Source organism: Littorina saxatilis, linkage group LG2, assembly GCF_037325665.1.
Source record: "Littorina saxatilis isolate snail1 linkage group LG2, US_GU_Lsax_2.0, whole genome shotgun sequence".
Lineage (NCBI taxonomy): Eukaryota > Metazoa > Mollusca > Gastropoda > Littorinimorpha > Littorinidae > Littorina > Littorina saxatilis.
This window is the reverse complement of record NC_090246.1, coordinates 12,168,923-12,188,479: the sequence shown is the minus strand read 5'-3', so window position 1 is coordinate 12,188,479 and position 19,557 is coordinate 12,168,923. Positions and strand designations below refer to the sequence as shown.

The 19,557-nt window shown below is 43.7% G+C and overlaps 2 protein-coding genes across 5 annotated transcripts in view; one reads left to right on the top strand and one right to left on the bottom strand.

Moving 5' to 3' along the window:
• The window catches only part of LOC138958215 (islet cell autoantigen 1-like), a 46,246-nt gene that overhangs the window by 7,060 nt on the left and 19,629 nt on the right, over positions 1-19,557 (bottom strand). For all 4 annotated transcript variants that reach the window (XM_070329312.1, XM_070329314.1, XM_070329315.1 and 1 more), the window contains 2 exons: positions 2,014-2,265; positions 372-502 (listed from right to left, as the gene is read on the bottom strand). In XM_070329312.1, the coding sequence (XP_070185413.1) occupies positions 372-502; positions 2,014-2,265 (383 nt within the window). The remainder of the gene's footprint in view (positions 1-371; positions 503-2,013; positions 2,266-19,557) is intronic.
• Positions 7,716-18,493, top strand: LOC138958212 (E3 ubiquitin-protein ligase TRIM56-like). The gene is made up of 3 exons (XM_070329308.1): positions 7,716-7,910; positions 13,385-15,810; positions 16,569-18,493. Exons 2-3 carry the CDS (start codon positions 13,985-13,987, stop codon positions 16,759-16,761), a joined length of 2,019 nt encoding a protein of 672 aa, XP_070185409.1. The 5' UTR covers positions 7,716-7,910; positions 13,385-13,984; the 3' UTR covers positions 16,762-18,493.

The window sequence follows — 19,557 nt, the reverse complement described above, 5'->3', positions numbered from 1 at the left end:
TATTATACAAGAGAATGAAAATGAAGACAAAGAAGAAGGCAGGATGCAGGAATTGCATGCAGGTACCTCTCGTCTATATAAATCATAAACTGTAATGACATTTAAAAAAAAAGATTAAAGTAAAAAAAAAATAAAAAGTAAAAAAAAAAAATTCTGACAACAGTATCCACACTTTGTCACAGTTGACATTCATCTACACAATCATCCTGCCTTGCCCAAAGGTCACATCACATGAAGCCGCTGTTACAGAAGTTCCAACACCTCCTCTGTTGGTCTCACTAACATTCAATTCATTTCCAAGAAACATAAATGGGACAGAAATACATGCTTGTAAATAGGACTGTGCCCCATTGAAAAGTGCTGAAGCCTACCTTTTTCGGTGGTTGTTGCTGTTTTGATTTTGGTGCAGCAGACGGCTGCCCTGATGACGCCTGGCCGGCCTGTGCTGAAGAATCGGCTGCTGCTTCCCCCATCATCATGTCTCCTGCACTCATGTCGTCACCTGCTCGGTAACACAGACACACAGTGACATGAGCTGCATTTTACTCCTCCCTGACGGTTGCTAAGTCTGCACTGAGTACAGTGGAACCCCCTTTTAGGCACAAAAAAAAAAATAGTCTGTTTGCGGTAACCCGACCGACCCTATTTTTTTCGCGCGACCCTAGACTTTTTTTTTTGGCATTTGGGGAAAAAAAATTTTTAAAAAAGCAAAATAACGTAAAAATATGTTTTTTTGGAAAAAAAAAAAAGAAAAAAAAATAATCCCGACCTACATCTAGACCTATTTTTTTGGCCTATGTTACCGTAAACAGACCTTTTTTTGGGGGGGGGGCCTTAAGATCTTTACAAATCTGTGATAATCAGGTCTTAAATAAGGAGGGAGACAATATAACATGGAGGTTCTTCACACTTTCTACCCCACCTGTGTTGACCAAGTTTTGTTTAGCCGAGACCAGCTGTGCTGCAGCAGGTCACTCAGAATTGTAGTAACTGTGAAGTAACTGTGTATCAACACGCTAGAATGCAGGCGTTAGATCGACGTTACAGAAAACGACTGAAGCTAAGTCTGAGCGGATATATCCGTTCCTTGTCAGATAGAGCCATATGAGTGGGTACGGATATATTCGTACCTGGGAGACAATGAGTTAAAAGGGTTGTTCCTTAGTAGTGATGTTCATTTTCAGCAGATAAAGAAAACTGATCTGGGGAGGAATCCAAAACAGATAAACTGCTAATCTTGGGATTATTTTCCAGGGATTATGATCTTCGGAGGATTTCCCACACACAGTCCAAAAAATATGTCTATATCCCTTTTTTTCAGAACCAGCTTTGCACAAACTAGATCCTCTGCCCTGTGTTGTTTGTGAAACTGCAGGTCTGTCTTTAAGTTGCACAATGGTAACAGTACAATGCAATGCTAATAATAATAATAACGATTACTTATATAGCGCGTAGACCTCGTGGTGACAAGCCCAGAGCGCTTTACACTTACATAATCACAATACAAACAAGGAAAGAGAACTAAATCCGAATAAATTCAAACATAGTCACACACATCCACACACGCACGCACACACACACGCACACACACACACACGCACGCGGGCGCGCACACACACACACACAATCTTTCTTTCGTCATTGTCAATGTTCAGGTAACCCGCAATGTCATTTCCATGTACGCATACGTTATACTAGTACAACACACACAGGCACATACACATCTTCACGAACGCCACAAGGCTTTCTGTCACAACACCATCATCTCCCAACACCCTACCCTACCCTACCCCCCCCCCCCCCCCCCCAACAAACAAAACAAAACAAAAAACAAAACCTAGAACATACAAACTCAGGACAGACAAAACAACCTCGTAACTCCCTTGGCATGAACTGAACACCAAAAATAGTTCACAAATCAAAAACACAATATCACACACACGAACACACACACACAAACATAAATACCCCCTCCACATACACACACACAAACAAACAAACACACACACTGACCAAGATTAAGGGCAGACAACTGTGTATCCAGAAGACTGGAGGGCATGAACTCTGCCTGCCGTCTTGACAAGTCTCTCTCCGCTGGCACGGTGTCCGGCGTGATGTTCATTTGGGCGCCGAACACAGCTTGCCATTCCTGAGTGAACTCATCCTCCCCGGTGGACGGAGCGTTAAGGATCTCGTTCAGCAGAGACAGGTCGTCCTTGTCCGCGTCCTCCTGTTCTTGTGTCGGGGTCAGAAGATCCTTGCCTCCTGCACACAGAGAATAGACCCAAAAATGTTTGTTAGTCCTGAAGAAGCTAGCTTCCATTAGCGAAAATGTTATTTAGTATGGTATGTGCTGTCCTTGTATTGGTGACTACAGGTTTTTGGCTCACGTAAGTGTAGCCTATGCGATGCTAACTTTTGTCTGTCTGTGCGTGCGTGCGTATGTATGTGTGTATGTCTGTGGTAGAAACTTTAACATTTGAAGACGTCATATTACATTGACGTCACATTATGACGTACGAGGGTTAGACGTCACGCGATGGAATTACTGAAAGTCTCGGTGATTGTTATTTTGAGCGGGCCGAGACTATTTGGCAGTTGTGTCCATGTAAGTAGGCTACATGCAGACAGACAGATCTAGATCTAGTGTCTCGCTTTCTTGCACAGTTTCACCTGTGCTCTTTCTCTGTGTGTGTGTGTGTGTGTGTGTGTGTGTGTGTGTGTGTGTGTGTGTGTGCGTGCGTGCGTGCGTGTGTGTGTGTGTGTGTGTGTGTGTGTGTGTGTGTGTGTGTGTGTGTGTGTGTGTGTGTGTGTATACTGTGTGTGTGTGTGTATGTGTGACGAAGTGATTGAGTTTGTGTTACTGTTTGTCGATTTCTTACATGAGCCTTGAAGGCTTCGCCTCTTGTTTAACTTTGTGTTCATCTCACCCACAGTCACTTTGTTGTTTAGATTTAAAACAAAAATTCAAATAATAAATCAGTGTTTTTTCTTGACTAAGAGGACAATAGGACCTGGATTCAAAATATATATCGGTCAAAATGTCCTGGTTAGAAAAAATAGTTGTGTCAAAAGACATCCCATTAGGACAATGCTTCAGATAAAAAAAAGTATGCATCTATGACCAAAGACAGGCAGACAGACAGACAAACACACACACACACCGGTCCTTTAACACAAGAGACCACAAAGAAAACATTTCAACAACAACTACAACGTGTCAAGTGATTCACACCCGACCACACACCAGCCTACAAATGATCAACTTAAAAGTCACGTTCCTTTCCAATAGCACCACACTTCAATGCACCCAGGGATCACAAATGCCACCCTTCATACGACCAAATACCACCCTTTACAAGGCAAATGCTACCATTCACAAGACCCTAACTCTGCTCAAGTACTGCCACCATTCAACCAAAATGTCTTTTGGTGGCACGCACTGTGAACCCCAGTCAAAGAGGTGTCCCACAAGGAGGACAGGGGGCCAACTGGTAAAGCTGCTTTTGATGAGCATTCTAGTCAATTTATTCCCCATGAAAAATACAAATGGTGAGGAAGGGCGCTTGCACTGTGCTTCTGTCACAAAGGTCGCTCTTCAAAGGTACAGTTCTTCCCATGTAAGGCACAAAAAAAAATTTAGTCTGTTTACGGTAACCCGACCGACCCTATTTTTTTCGCGCGACCCTAGACTTTTTTTTGGCATTTGGGGGAAAAAAAAATAAATAAAAAAAATAACGTAAAAATGTTTTTTTGGAAAAAAAAAATAAAATCCCGACCTACCGACCCTATTTTTTTGGCCTATGTTACCGTAAACAACCTTTTTTGGCCTAAACACTTCTGCTCCACATCTCAGACCTGACACGGCTTTTGCATGGACTGCCACTACAGTGGAACCCACATTTCACCAGTCAGATGTTGTGTTCATAATCTCTGTACATTGACTCCAGGACACCCTCATTTGCAATAGCTCATTTTCTCACATTTTGTTAGGTCTTAAAAAGTGTGTGTGTGTGTGTGTGTGTGTATGTGTGTGTGTTGTGTGTGTGTGTGTGTGTGTGTGTGTGTGTGTTATGTGTGTGTGTATGTCTGTGTGTTTGTGTGTGTGTGTGTGGGGGGGGGTCCAGTACATACCAAAAGTCAACATTCTGACTGTTACCTCTGTAGAGTTGGATTTTTTTATGAATTAATTTTGCAGATTACTAGCGCCTTTAAAGAAATGAATTCATCCAAAACTGCCCACTCTTCACAGAAGAAAGGCAGTGAGGCTGTTGATGTTGTTGGTATGTGTCCAAGTGTAACAGCGGCCGTGTCTTATGTCACAGCCTGGCCACATCTGAGATGATAAGCCCAATCATTCAAATGCAAAGTATTGTGCCTTGAAATCATTTCAATCAATGTTATTTCACAAGATCGTGGCCTTTCCAGTCGGACAAAACATCTGAGCACAAAGAGCCAAATCCTATCACAGAACTTTTATTTTATTTCAAACTAAGATTTGTACGCTCTGTTTCACCAAAAGAATGGGTCAGTGTTCGCCAAGGTATGAAGCATTGTTGTACAGGCAAAGACCCACAGTCTTGTGAAAGTTGTGGGAACGTGCAGATACAGGTTCTATAATGTATACCTATGTCAGTGTGACAACAGTTGCACATTATGAACTTCCCATGGGGTGGCAGACAATGCATCACTACCATCCCCGCAGCCCCCCCACCCTCAGAGAGAGAGACAGAGAGAGGGGGGGAGAGAGAGAGAGAGAGAGAGAGAGAGAGAGAGAGAGAGAGAGAGAGAGAGAGAGAGAGAGAGAGAGAGAGAGAGAGGGAGAGAGAGAGAGAGAAAGAAAGAGAGAGAAAGAGAGAGAAAGAGAGAGAAAGATAGGGAGAAAGAGAGAGAGACAGAGAGAGAGAGGGGGGAGAGAGAGAGAGAGAGAGAGAGAGAGAGAGAGAGAGAGAGAGAGAGAGAGAAAGAGAGAGATAGGGAGAGAAAGAGAGAGAGATAGAGAGGGAAAAAGAGAGAGAGAGGGGGGGAGTGAGTGACAGACAGACAGACAGACAGGCAGACACAGACAGGCACAGACACATACTTCATTTAGTGACCAGTGCCAAGGTAGAGATCAACCCTAGGTTTCTCTTCGTGTGTATAAGCCTTATGTTTCTGAGTTATATTGGAGTGTCTGGAAAATTGGTCTGTTCACTCTTCACTCATGCTTAGTTCTCCCCCCATCCCCAGAAACCCTATCCCTCTAGATGTGCAGTGATAAGGGAGCTGGGAGACCGTGTGTGGTAATACAAATACAGTAGTAATTTCACCCTTTTCATCAATAAAACCCTTTTATTACGACCATCAAACCTGACAGTATAAGCCCATAACCTACACTGAAAAGCAATGCTCACCAATAACGTTCTGTGTACCCAGGCACCCCTCGATGCAGGGATACTATCTAATCCTGACATTTGATACCTCTCACATTCCCTCTGTCTACAGATCCTTTCACAACCGACATGCAGCTTTCTCCTGCCATCAAACATCATGCATGCAGACAAGTTGTACCTTCTACAGAGTGTTAAAGATACCTCTCTTCCCCTGCAAACCATTCTGTCCACTGCCATACATCTTTCTTGGCTTGTAAATGGGATAACAGCATTCTTTTACTAGTACTCATACTAAATAGTAAACATCACCAGCCTGGCTGTTTGTGTGCACAAAGCAGTCAGCGTTTTGTTGTTGCTGAAGAACGAACTTTGCAGATCGACACTGGTGACAGTACAAAATACATTCAGCAAAACATTCCCAGTTGCACAGAAAATAGTCATGCTGCAGATCTTTGGCATGTGTTGGTACAGTGGAACCCCCCCACCCCTTTAAGAGCTCCAATGTAAGACTCCCTCCCTTTTAAGACCCTCTATTCTCAGATGTTCTGTTCATAACCTCTAATAAATATACCCCTATTTTAAGACTCCCTCCTTTTCAAGACCTGATTTTCTCAAATTTGTGAAGGTCTTAAAAACTATACAGAATCAATGATTGACCAATTCACTTCTTTTCCCCACTTACAAAAGAAAGGGCGCACGCTTCACAAGCCGAACTTTTAACATGACAGCAACACTTGACTTGCTTTCTGATAATGATATTCAACTCCTGTTGGGCCAAGAAATGCAGGCAGACACTATCCTTTAAATGTCACTTATGCTGGCAGTTCCTACTTGCAGAAATCCCCCTCCCCCCCCCCCCCCCCAATTCCTCGGCAAGAACACCCCCACCCGCCACACCCCACCCCCACTGAGAGTGTGAAGTGGAGACTCCTTGAGATGGGAGGAACTAATCGCGGTTGGTTGAAAACTCATGGCTAGCTACAAGCTTTGACAAGGCAAACTCTCCAGTCTATCTTGTGGCTAGCTACAAGCTTTGACAAGGCAAACTCTCCAGTCTATCTTGAGAGCAGGACAAAGCTACCCGACTGAAGGGACGATAAGGGAATTGTTGGAGCTCACTTTCGAGAGTCATGGGGTGGTTAAGCCTAAGTACAGAAACTCACGTTCAGAAGTTGTTAGTTGTTATTGTTAGGCACAAAAAAAATAGGTCTGTTTACGGTAACATAGGCCCAAAAAATAGGGTCGGTAGGTCGGGATTTTTTTTTCCCCAAAAAAAACCTTTTTTTTTTTTTTTTTTTTTTTTTTTTTTCTTCCCCAAATGCCAAAAAAGTCTAGGGTCGCGCGAAAAAAATAGGGTCGGTCGGGTTACCGTAAACAGACTTTTTTTTTTTTTTGGCCTTACCGACACTATCGTCTAATGATTGCATATTGTGGGTACAGTATTGTGGAGAAAAAAAACCCACAACAAAACAGAAACTCAAGACTCATAGATTTTACTGTCCTTATAAAAATCAAGGAAAATTGCCTTACAATATAAAGAGGCTGTGGATAGTTACCCGTTCAAACAACACTCGAAGAAGAAGAAAGAAAAAGTCAGTTGAGAGGAAAGTTACTTCAAATGATAAGAAACAATGAACAGAACGTGTGAGCTTTCACACACCAAACAAAACCAATTGTATAAGCTTTTCTTTTGTCTTATATTGTCTTACATTCTCTCCACCGCCCAGAGAGAGAAAGGGGGGGGGGGAATAAAGAGGGAGAGAGAGAGAGAGAGAGAGAGAGAGAGAGAGAGAGAGAGAGAGAGAGAGAGAGAGAGAGAGAGAGAGGGGGGGATAACGGGAGAGAGATAAGAGGGAGAGACTCAGACTCAGACTCAGACCTTTATTACAAAAGGATAAAGGTTTTAGGCAAAGCCTATTGTTCCAACCTGTCCTTTATACAACACATAAAGACAGACGGACATAAAAATTAAAATTCAATCATATAAGATACAGAAATACATTGTATGGATTGCAACACAATGTGCAAATTTAAGGAATTATATAAGGAGAACTCAAAGGGAGAGATAGACTGATTGATCTTGTATACATAAGGATAGATGTTTTAAGGACAGAGAGAGACTGGGAGAGAGATAGAGGAGGGGGGGGGGGGGTAAAGGGGGAGAGAGAGAGACTATATGGTTGAATGAATTATTTTTTTTTATACATAAGGATAGATATGGCAACAGGTTCCACTGTCTATCGCTGTCACAGCGAGGGCCCCATGGGAGAAAGGTGCGAGCACTTCCAGCGATCTCTATGAACTACGTCCTGTTCACAGGGCTCCACACAAACACAAACAAGCCGACACACACGGCAACACGTTCCACTGTCTATCGCTGTCACAGCGAGGGCCCCAGGGGAGAAAGGTACCCTGAGCACTTCCAGCGATCTCCATGAGCTACGTCCTGCTCACAGGGCTCCACGCACGCAACACACATGGATGTCGCGTGACCGGAGACAAAAATCGAGTATCCTGGATTCTGTTCTTTGAAAACTGGTAGGTACATTACTTTTCAACTGTCACTTAAAATGGAGAAGGATGATGAGTGTGAAAGTCGACGGAAAATTCTACAATCATGCGTTTTGATTTGTTTTCATTTAGGACTCAAAATAGTTCAGAAAAAGATCGTCTTATATGCTATCAAACATGTTTGTGCAAAACAGAAAATAACTCTTTGACATACTGTACTTCAGTGACACTTCAAAATTAGGTATAATTATGATAATATTACCTACAACTGCTTTTCAGAGTACAAAATGTCTTCAATGATTCATGGATCTTGAAACAGTTGCGTCTTTTGAATTCACGCAAGGAGTGGGGCTTTTCAGCACACGTGAGTTTGCAGAGGGTTCAATTTCAATAAAGGTCCCTTGCATTTTTTCACAGCTAGGAACAAAAGTAATCAAAATCCGCCTGTAGATCGCACACTCACGAATATTGATCTTCTGTTCCTCGTAATAATCCCCGCGCAATTGTCGATAGCACGACAATGACATTTCACAGAGAGGAACTTCTCGCGGAAGCGTGAATGTGTGTGTGTGAGTGTGGTGGTGGTGGAAGGGGGGGGGGAGCTTATGTACGAACATGCTTGCATACGTTCGAACAATTAATTTTTTGAGCAAACTTGGGTGACTGTACAAAAAAATCCCTTATGTACGAACATGTTTGCATACGTTTGGACAATTAATTCTTTCAGCAAACATTAACAAGTCGCGTAAGGCGAAATTACTACATTTAGTCAAGCTGTGGAACTCACAGAATAAAACTGAACGCACTGCATTTTTTCACAATGACCGTAGTCCGCCGCTAGTGCAAAAGGCAGTGAAAGTGATGAGCCTGTTTAGCGCGGTAGCGGTTGCGCTGTGCTGCATAGCACGCTTTACTGTACCTCTCTTCGTTTTAACTTTCTGAGCGTGTTTTTAATCCAAACATATCATATATATATGTTTTTGGAATCAGGAACCGACAAGGAATAAGATGAAATTGTTTTTAAAACGATTTCAGAAATTTAATTTTAATCATAATTTTTATATTTTTAATTTTTAGAGCTTGTTTGTAATCTGAATATAACATATTTATATGTTTTTGTAATCAGAACATGATGAAGAATAAAATAAAAGTAATTTTGGATCGTTTTATAAAAAAATAATTTTAATTACAATTTTCAGATTTTTAATGACCAAAGTCATTAATTCATTTTTAAGCCTCCATGCTGAAATGCAATACCGGAGTCCGGCCTTCGTCGAAGATTGCTTGGCCAAAATTTCAATCAATTTGATTGAAAAATGAAGGTGTGACAGTGCCGCCTCAACTTTTACAAAAAGCCGGATATGACGTCATAAGACATTTATCGAAAAAATGAAAAAAATGTCTGGGGATATCATACCCAGGAACTCTCATGTAAAATTTCATAAAGATCGGTCCAGTAGTTTACTCTGAATCGCTCTACACACACACACGCACAGACACACACACCACAACCCTCGTCTCGATTCCCCCTCTATCTTAAAACATTCAGTCAAAACTTGACTAAGTGTAAAAAACCACTACCACGATCAACTGGTCAAGCTACAGATCGAGTTCTGCGACATAGCCTGTATTCACAGAGTGAACTTCAAACAACCCGAGGTCAGGAGAAATCTGATCCCCACTCAGGCCATGTCAAAGGCCAATGGTCACTTGTCCTCCTGTTTGTGAGACCTTTCCAGTAGTTACTAAAATACAGCAATGGTGCATGTTACCCTCAGTGTCACACAACACGTAACATCTGAGTTGAGTACCTCCCCGTGCCCAAAATGACGTAAAACTGGCCCAGCAAATAGGTGTAATAACATTTACCAATTTTATTTTTATTTTTTCAATGTGTCCATGATGCGCTCAGGAGCCATGGAGCTTGTCTACTGAGTGCACAAAAGAACAGATGTTTGTGAAGTTTCTTTAGAAGCTGTAAGTTATTAATCTGCATTGTTTTGACAGGGCTGACAATTCATTTCTTTGTATCAGTCACTGACTGTAACCATGGTAACTTTTAGCCACAAGCTGTAGCCGGTACCTCTACAATTGCCAACAGGAGGTATGAATAACCTTGGTGTTTCTCACCAAGAGGTATGCATAGAAGTATTCTGAATATGTGGAACACTGACCCTGTACTTTACCTACAAGGGGAACATGTAACTGGTTCAAATAACTAAAACTTCAAAACGGCAGGTATTGAAAACAAGAGTTTGTGATTTTTTTGTGGTGAAACGCATTTAGTGCGATGTGAGGTGTGTTTGGTGTCAAGTGTCAGTGCAAAAGTGTTGCTTTCTTGAGCTCTTCTGAGCGCGTTAGCTTAGCTTACACGATACAAACATGTTCCCACACTTTGCAAAGGCTTCCCTTACACTTACAGTCAGACTTAAACAGTGTCTTGACTTTCAATACATTGAATGCGATAAACACAATGAAGAAACGAAGAAAGAAGAAAAAAGAGTATATCAATGCTGTCAAGTCAAAACTGTCAGTACCAAACAGAAATGAGAGACTTTGACTAAGTCGTATGAGTCACTCCTGTATTACTGGGTACTGCCATGGGTACTGCCATGGGTACTGCCAAAGATATTTGTTTAGGTTTAGAAAGAAAGCAAACGGGAATGCGTAAATAATGCAGAGAAAAAGTTGTTCTTTTTCTTCTGTACTGTTTGCTGTTATTTTAGTCACCACACAAGAGAGAGAGAGAGAGAGAGAGAGAGAGAGAGAGAGAGAGAGAGAGAGAGAGAGAGAGAGAGAGAGAGAGAGGGAGGGTGTGGGGGAATATCGTTGAGCCTTAGGAGAGAAGGGGGTGGCGAGAGAGAAGGGGGTGGCGATAGAGAAGGGGGCTGGGGGAAGAGTTTGAGAGAAAAAGTCTGAAGCTTCCTCAGCAAGTGAGGACTACAATGAAAATGGGGGTTGTTGGTCAGTGTATTGAAGGCGAACGACATATCTCTCAATCATGCCGATAAACCCAAGAGTGTGAAATTAAATCACGCCAGTTCACAGTCTTTCCCGGTAGCTGTAATAACCACTGCTGACCAGCTAATTCCAATCAACACACGGAGTCAAAGCAGACGACAGCCCGCCGTATAATAAAATGTCCTAGTAGTTTATCCCTCCATCAACATTGACTGTGGAGATAAGGCGAGAGATCGTAGTTCGCGGGTGTAAAACGCATTCTCATGTACGCCTGTGAAAGCGAGTGCAAGATTAGGCCATTGGCTTCAACGCTAGCAGACGTCAAGATTGCATTCCAGCGCTTATGAGCACGGTACCCGCCCGTGTGCATGCACTGATTTGCAGATCAATAACACGCCGATCAATCATTGAAAACAAGGTGTAAATCTCCATACCCGTTGGAAACCGGTTCTCAGCTCTATAGCCGACACGGTAAACTCAGAATGTATCTGTCAGGCTGTGTGTTTTGATTTCATCCGTTAATGGCGCTGAGCGTCAGGGGTGGCTTCGGTAACAGCCGATGACTGCCAACAAAGCATGTTCACAGCGGGATGAATTACCATTCTGTGAGGACCCGAAGCGTGCCTCTCTCACTCACATCAGTTAGGGACGTGCCATCAGAGTGAAAAAGCGAAACGATAGACGTGTTGATGTATTTGAACTGGTACGTATACTAATTTCACTTGCCGTTTTCCTTGTTAAGTTACTGTCTTATTTTACCCTTTTCGATTATCAAAACTGAATCATTCAAACAGATGAAATGAAACAAGTACAACAAAATATAATCGCACTCATACTAGAAGATGAGGGGAAATAAAAGGCAAGGCCTTTCAGAAGTAGATGAAAACAAACGTGTGGGTGCAGAACGGCCGAATCAACGTGATGAAAATGTAATGCTATAGAAAGCCATCAGACACAGACAATTCATTATTGAAAGGGAAAGAAGAACAAAACAAGCGGTGGTGTATTAAAAATAACTTCAAAGAATCCACCTATCGCATTTTCACTCCGAAGCAAGGAATTAATCAACAGAAGAAAACCAAGAAAAGCCCAACGATGACAAAGACACCGCCATCAACAAACCCGCAAAGCACGAACAGAACATAATTTCCCGCTTTGGCAAACAAAATCAGTCCATCACGTAGCTTTAAAAACAACAACAGCAAAGACTCCTTCATTAAGCCCGATATTCATTTAGCAAAGTCGACTTAGGGAAGTCTACTCCATGAAACTCCCTGTACGAAGGTTTCGCGCTAAATTTTTAGCTAAAACGTCTTGGCAAAGTCTTCGCGAAAATCATGCTCAATTAAGGACGGCGTTTATCGATCTAGTACTCCACACATCTTCTAAACCCTTCACTACTCCACACATCTTCTAAACTCTCCCCAACGACTATTGACAGAGGGAGAAAGCAACGTGACAGGTGCCGTCAATGTGACTGATGTCACGACGGTCTGAGAGGCCATTGGAGGCTATCAAGCCGTCTGATAGGGGGGTGATTTACACACAATCACTCTTCACACAATCACTCTTCACATCACAGGGAGAATGGTCCTCAACATACGCCCACATGCTCTCTCTCTCTCTCTCTCCATGTCTCTGTGTGTCTCTCTCTGTATGTATGTCTCTCTCTGTCCGTCTATATATATATCTCTCTCTCTCTTTGTCTTTCTGTATGTCCATCTGTACCTCCCTCCCTCTCTCTCTCTCCCTACGCCCCCCTCTCTCTCTCTCTCTTTCTCTCTCTCCCCCCCTCTCTCTCATATTTCAGCACAGTCTCAGAGGCTGTCGAGAAGTCTGAAAACCAGGAGATTAGTATAGCTGCCCTCGACACACACACACACACAATTTCAGATCAAACGGAGAATATTCTTCAAAATAAGCAGGTAACTCGCTTTCTCTCCCCCCCCCCCTAGTCTCTCTCTCTCTCTCTCTCTCTCTCTGAAATGTCAGGACAGTCTCAGAGGCTATCAAACCTGTTTGATAAGAAGGCGATTTACACAACTCCCAGCCACACACAATCATAGGGAAAATGACCCTCCTTGACACAACAGTACCTTAGAACGCTTGATTTACAGCACAGTCCGTGGTTTTCAAGACATAATGTTGCATGTTTGAACTAGTGTAGCTCTGTTACGTAGAAACATATATGTGCATTTTTACGAACTAGCCACGGTAGGAAAAAACATAAATCAACGTGTTCTGTTCAATGTTCGACATTTAAAAAAAGTTGCAAGTCATATCCGGGGCGAAAAAAAAAAGCAATAGAGCGATTGAACTGCTCGGCCACTGCTCGCATTCAGGGTGCTAGAAGGAAAGGTGATATCAAGAGTCCATAAAACACACTCATAAAAGAGTGCCAAATGCCTGGATTGAACGATCAAAGGACAAGTGTTGAAACAAGCTGTTTTATCAGCCACACACAGGCAGCACTGCTCCAAGAAGGAGCAAGCAGTCAAATTGTGTTCGTTTCTTGAGGTTGTTTTACACTTCTGTTCCAGATACACAGACCTGCAAACTGTGTCATCGACTGATCCCACAAGCAGCCACCACCATCACAGTTCCCGTGTCAGGACAGACAGACATCATAAGCCGGGTGCACGAATCCATGAAATGTACCTCTGCAAATTCTGAGTTGTGTGACTACTCAACAGAATCCATGAAATGTACCTCTGCAAATTCTGAGTTGTGTGACTACTCAACAGAATCCATGAAATGTACCTCTGCAAATTCTGAGTTGTGTTAGTACTGAACAGAATCTACGAAATGTACCTCTGTAAATTCTGAGTTGTGTGACTAATCAACAGAATCCATGAAATGTACCTCTGCAAATTCTGAGTTGTGTGACTAATCAACAGAATCCACAAAATGTTCCTCTGCAAATTCTGAGTTGCGTGGTGACTCAACAGAATCCATGAAATGTACCTCTGCAAATTCTGAGTTGTGTGACTAATCAACAGAATCCACAAAATGTTCCTCTGCAAATTCTGAGTTGTGTGACTAATCAACAGAATCCACAAAATGTTCCTCTGCAAATTCTGAGTTGCGTGGCGACTCAACAGAACTTGTGTGACCTTGATTATAACCTCGCTCATTTCAACATGGCCGAGAAGCCAGAAGAAGCACCCCAGCTGACTCTAGCCGAGCTGGTTGAGACTGACTTCCTACGCTGCACGCAATGTCACAAACACTTCACCTCCCCTACCATGCTGCCCTGTCTGCACACCTTCTGCGCTACCTGCGTCGCAGCTCTGTCCGAAACAGACGTTACCAACGGCAACCAGGTGCAGATGGTGCAGCTGCAGTGTCCCCTGTGCCACTCCACCGTGACCACGCCCAGAGAGACGTCCCCGCTCCCCTTCCTGCAGTCGCTCTGTCAGCTGTACGCCTTCAAGCACAGCTCGTCTCAAGTGTGCAGCTACTGCAAGTTTGACGGAAAAAGCGAACCGGCGGAGTCTCTGTGCCTGGACTGTGTTGATGACATGTGCGAGCCGTGCGCCAAAGCTCACAGAAAGACGCGGGTGACGCGGAACCACGTCATCGCACCCTATGAACAGATCCAGAAAGGGTTGTACGACCACGACATCCGTGCCTGCCTGCTTCCACAGTGCTCCAAGCACTCGTCGCAGTTTGCACACTTCTGCTGTGACTGCACCCAGCTGGCGTGCAAGACTTGCTTGACAGACAGCCACAAGGGACACAAGCTGGACTCTATGGAAGCCGCCGTGGGTAGACTGAGACCAGAGGCCAGCAGCTTTGTCCAGGGGCTCAGGAAGAGGATCCCAGCGCTGACCGAGTACCAGGGCTTCCTACAGTCCCAGCTGAACAAGGTGGAAGAGAAGCAGGTAGAGGTGACAGAAAAAGTCAAGGAACAGGCGCAAGCTATCCACGCCTTGGTGGACCTGTACTTCAACTCCCTGTTGGAAGACATCACCTCCACTTTGGGCAAGGAGTCGGAGAGCATTAAGTCACGGAGCAAGGACCTGGACATCGCCAAGCAGTCCCTGAAGAGCAACGCCGAGTTCCTGTCCAACCTGCTGAGTGTGGGCGCTCCCCCCGAGGTGCTGCAGCTCCACCTGGCTGTCATGGCGCGCCTCAAGCAGCTCATCCACATGCAGACCAACACCATGACTCATCGCCTGGTCCCCAGCTTCCAGCCTGGACCGGCGACAGAGCAGAACATGCGGATCATGTTTGGAGCGCTCGATCTTCAGCGTGTGCCGGTGGAGCAAGAAGAGGTGGAGCCTAAAGCCAGACTGACCATGTCCACTCTGCTCCCCCCGCCCCTCGACCCTCCCCAGCTCCTCTCCTCCTTGCTGGTCAAGCAGGACGGGGATGCCAAGGACGTGTGGCCGTCAGGACTTCACGTGAGAAAGGAGAAGATGGTGGTGGTGGATCGCGACAACAAGAAGGTCAAGATCTTCGACTGCACCTCCACGCCCCCCAAACTCAAGTTCCAATTCTCCGGCAAGGCTGAGCACAAGCTTCTCAACCCTTTCGACGCCGTTCTGCTGGAGAACGGTGTCGTTGTGGTCACTGACCACGGAGCGGAGAAGGTCAAGGTGTTTGACGTGACTGGCCGCTGGATCGGAGACATAGCCGGCGAGTTTCGACACCCGCGTGGCATCGCTGTCACAAGTCAAGGTCACCTGGTGATTGTGGATGGACTTCTGCTCCAGCTGACCGTGCATGACCCTGACTCGGGCAAACTGCTGCAAACCATCGCTGCTACAGACAACAGTGATAACAAACTACTTGTGGATCCATTCTACGTTGCTGTGACGGAGCAGGACAACTTTGTGGTGACGGACCACGCGGCCCCCAACATCAAGGTGTTTGGTGCAGATGGGCAACACCTGGCTAGCTACGGCACCTATGGGACCAGTGCTAGCGAGGTGCTCAAACCTTACGGCGTCTGCATCGACAGGTAAATGCAATGCAAATTCCATAGGGCAAGGTCTCACCGCCATTTACAGTATGTGTTTGTGTGCTCTTCTTCCCAGAACTCAAAATGTTACAGTGGAACCCCGTTTTAAGACCTCCAAAAATCTGAGAGAATCAGGCCTTAAAATGGGGGTACATTTACACAGGTTATGAACAAAACTCTGAGAAAAATAGGTCTTCAAAGGGAGGAAGTTAAAAATAGTGTGTGTGTGTGTGTGTGTGTGTGTGTGTGTGTGTGTGTGTGTGTGTGTGTGTGTGTGTGTGTGTGTGTGGGGGGGGGTCTTAAAGGGGGGTTCCACTATATTCGTATGGTGTCGTCACTTTTATTATTTTATATGGCTGATACAATTTGTGTGTCTTGTGTGTCCTCTGACATTGACTGACATAATGTAATCAGTGACTCACAACTTGCTACATGTGATGTATTGTCAATAACTTACATAAAACAAAAACACATTCTACACCAAATTGCTTCTGTTTAAAGTCATTATAGGTATTCCGTACTCAAAATAGCCCAGTTTTATCAACCCTCTTGCTGATAAAGTAAAGCAATGCTTCACTAATTTCCTCCTCTGTCATGAAAATGCTCTTATTTCACACACCCTTTTCTCTCTCCTCATGCATAAAATATTCTAAAATGAAAGGAAACTTATAGAGGAATGAACACACAGTTTTTATCAGAAGCAAAGCTGCCCAAATTCCTCCCCAGCCAAATAACACTGTCCGGTTTGTCTTCACCAGGTACGGACAGATCTTTGTGGCAGACAGCGACAACAAAAGGGTTCATCTACTTCTACCAGACGGCACTTTTTCCTGCTTTCTCCTCACCCATCAGCACAAAGTCGTCCACCCTGTCTCGGTCGCCATCAACAGCGACGGACATCTTGTGGTTGGTGAAGCGTTCGGCAAAGTCAAGATTTTCAAGTATCTCTGAGCCGGTGAACTGTAGGCTTTAACCATTTTGACTTACGGTCCATGAGGCCCAACCTACAAAATCTGAAGGATCACTGTGAGAGTTAGTCATCAAGATCTACCACCATCCTGTACTTCTTCTCTATTTAACTTATTTATATTTATTGATTGATTGATATACATTATTTATCTATTTATATTGTTGTTGCTTTTGTGGTTAAGGTTGCTGAGAATATCGACTTCTACAGACTCAAATGTGTGTCAATAGCACACAGGCTTATTTCTACCCTCATGTGTGTGTCAGTGATGAAATCAGTGAAAAATCCCCCAAAGACTGAGTACCGTATTTGACGGACTACAAGCCGTGACTTTAAAAAAAAAAATCGCATTGCGGCTTATAAAAAGATGCGGCTAAAACGTTACCTAAACTTGAATAGCATTCACCTAATGGAAGTCGCTGCGGATTTTCATTTCGCTCGATTAGCGATTACCGGTACTTTATTAGCTCTCTACTCAAGACTCGGCGCTTTTCTCTTTCTTTCACGAATCTTCGTTTGTCAACAAGTCGTCGTGACAAGATAGCGTACAGAGAAACACCAGATGTATCAGGATCTCGCGCGCCCGCGATTTTGGTTTTTTGTGTCTCGCGATAGTTGGAGGAGCGAGAGCCGCCATGTTGTGTTTTCGTCTGCTCGAAATGTGCGCAAAAGTCGTAAATCATCCCAAAAAAGCTTATTCCGGGCGGGACTACATGTGTGTGTTGGTTACAAATTGTGTGTGTGATATTTTTCTTCAAACTTTTTCACTTTTCTTCTTTGTTTCACTTGTTTATTCTCGGAGCCGATTTCGCCAAATACCGTACTTTCGTTTGCCTGGTTGTTTTGATTGATTGACACGATCTGATTATATTTTTTTCGACGGCGGCTAATATAGTGACGCCGCCTATACGTGGCTCGTCCCAATTTTTTTGTTAAAAGTCAGGGGTGCGGCTTATAAAACGGTGCGTCTTGTAATCCGTCAAATACGGTACAGCTGCCTTCATGGTGGGGCGACTGTAAACATTATGTTCACATTATCTTTCCATTTGGATGACAGTCACCTTCTCTGAACCAAGCGGCCCTGTGAGTGTTAGGTCAAGGTACCGTAAGAAAAAACACCCAGCAAATCTGTGGAATAGATAGACACAATGACACAAGTGCAGTACAATCCAGTAGGTGATCAACAATTTATGAGCTCCACTGATTGCTGAACTGTATACAACTTTTGCCTTTGTTCTATTGTGTGTAAAGAGCTTGGCTTTGTTATGCAGATTCTGACCCTCATTGTTGAATGAGAATACAGGTATGTGTGCGTGTAGGAAAGAAGATTGCCCATAGAAGTCACAATTTCAAATGCTTTATTTTGGCTGGAATCTGATTTTGTAAAACACTTGCTTCACAGGGAGACCAAACATACACGCATGCACACACACACACACACACACACATACACACACACACACACACACACACTTCCTTAGTCATGATGATGCATCAAGCAAGAGTATTGTGCGTAATGTGAACAGAATATTTGTAGATCAAATTACTGTCAGTGTCACATTCATGATGTGTTGGAGCAGCACCGTTACCATAATGTCGAAACACTCAGTCAATTCTATCACATGTGTTGTACAACTATATATTTTCAAGTATGTACAGTCTGTGTGTGTGTATGTGTGTGTGTGTGCTCTGTGTGCTCGTGTGTGTGTGTGTGTGTGTGTGTGTGTGTGTGTGTGTGTGTGTGTGTGTGTGTGTGTGTGTGTGTGCGTGTGAGCTCTGTGTTGTATGTGTGTGTGTGTGTGTGTGTGTGTGTGAGCTCTGTGTGTGTGTGTGTGTGTGTGTGTGTGTGTGTGTGTGAGCTCTGTGTTATATATGTGTGTGTGTGTGTGTGTGTGTGTGTGTGTGTGTGTGTGTGTGTGTGTGAGCTCTGTGTTATATATGTGTGTGTGTGTGTGTGTGTGTGTGTGTGTGTGTGTGTGTGCTCTGTGTGCTCGTGTGTGTGTGTACGTGCATGCGTGCATGTGTGTGTGACGACCAGCCAAAGGACCAACTAAAAGTGGTTTCAATAGACAGGTGGTCGTTAAGAAAAGGAGTATTATAGAGTAAAGAACCAGAGTTTCTTTAGGGTGTTCATAACGGGCAGGTGGTAGATTTCAAGAGGTGGTCACAAGGGCAGGTTGGACTGTACTATTTTCTCTGATACATGACATTAATACTTCTGTTTAATTTGACTGTGCCTTTAACCTGTCATGACCTGTCCACAGTTGGCCAAAATATTTTCTTATGATTGAAGTTTCTGTATGTATGTTTTGTACACCGGTACCATCGTATTTCATACTCAGAACAAGTGCTGCATGCACTGCATCCCCGTGAGAGACTTGTGTGCCAACTGTTGACATCATTTCAGAAAATAAAACCTGATGCACACATTTGTGTGGTTTATCATTGAACGGCGTGCATTCATGAGTAATACTCTTGCTAAGAACCTTTTACCCACAAACAAAAACAACAAAAAAACAAAAACAACAAAAATTTACCCACACTGTCATGCACACAAAAACATCTGGGTAGAAAAAGAAGGACAAGAGATAATGAAAACTATGGAAGGATGAAGTGATACAGACATAACGGTTATAAACAGGGACAGTTAATACAAAATCAGCAACAAAAGAAACAGGATAATCTTGGCAGAGACACAAACACATATGTACACAAACATGCACACACACACACACACAAACACGCACGCACACACACACAAGCATTCATACATGTGTGGA

Bases quoted from the DNA above. Each gene is read 5' to 3' on its own strand.
- LOC138958212 (XM_070329308.1), top strand. From the start codon at position 13,985: ATGGCCGAGAAGCCAGAAGAAGCACCCCAGCTGACTCTAGCCGAGCTG. The intron at 15,811-16,568 runs GTAAATGCAATG...TGTCTTCACCAG, and splicing joins TACGGCGTCTGCATCGACAG to GTACGGACAGATCTTTGTGG.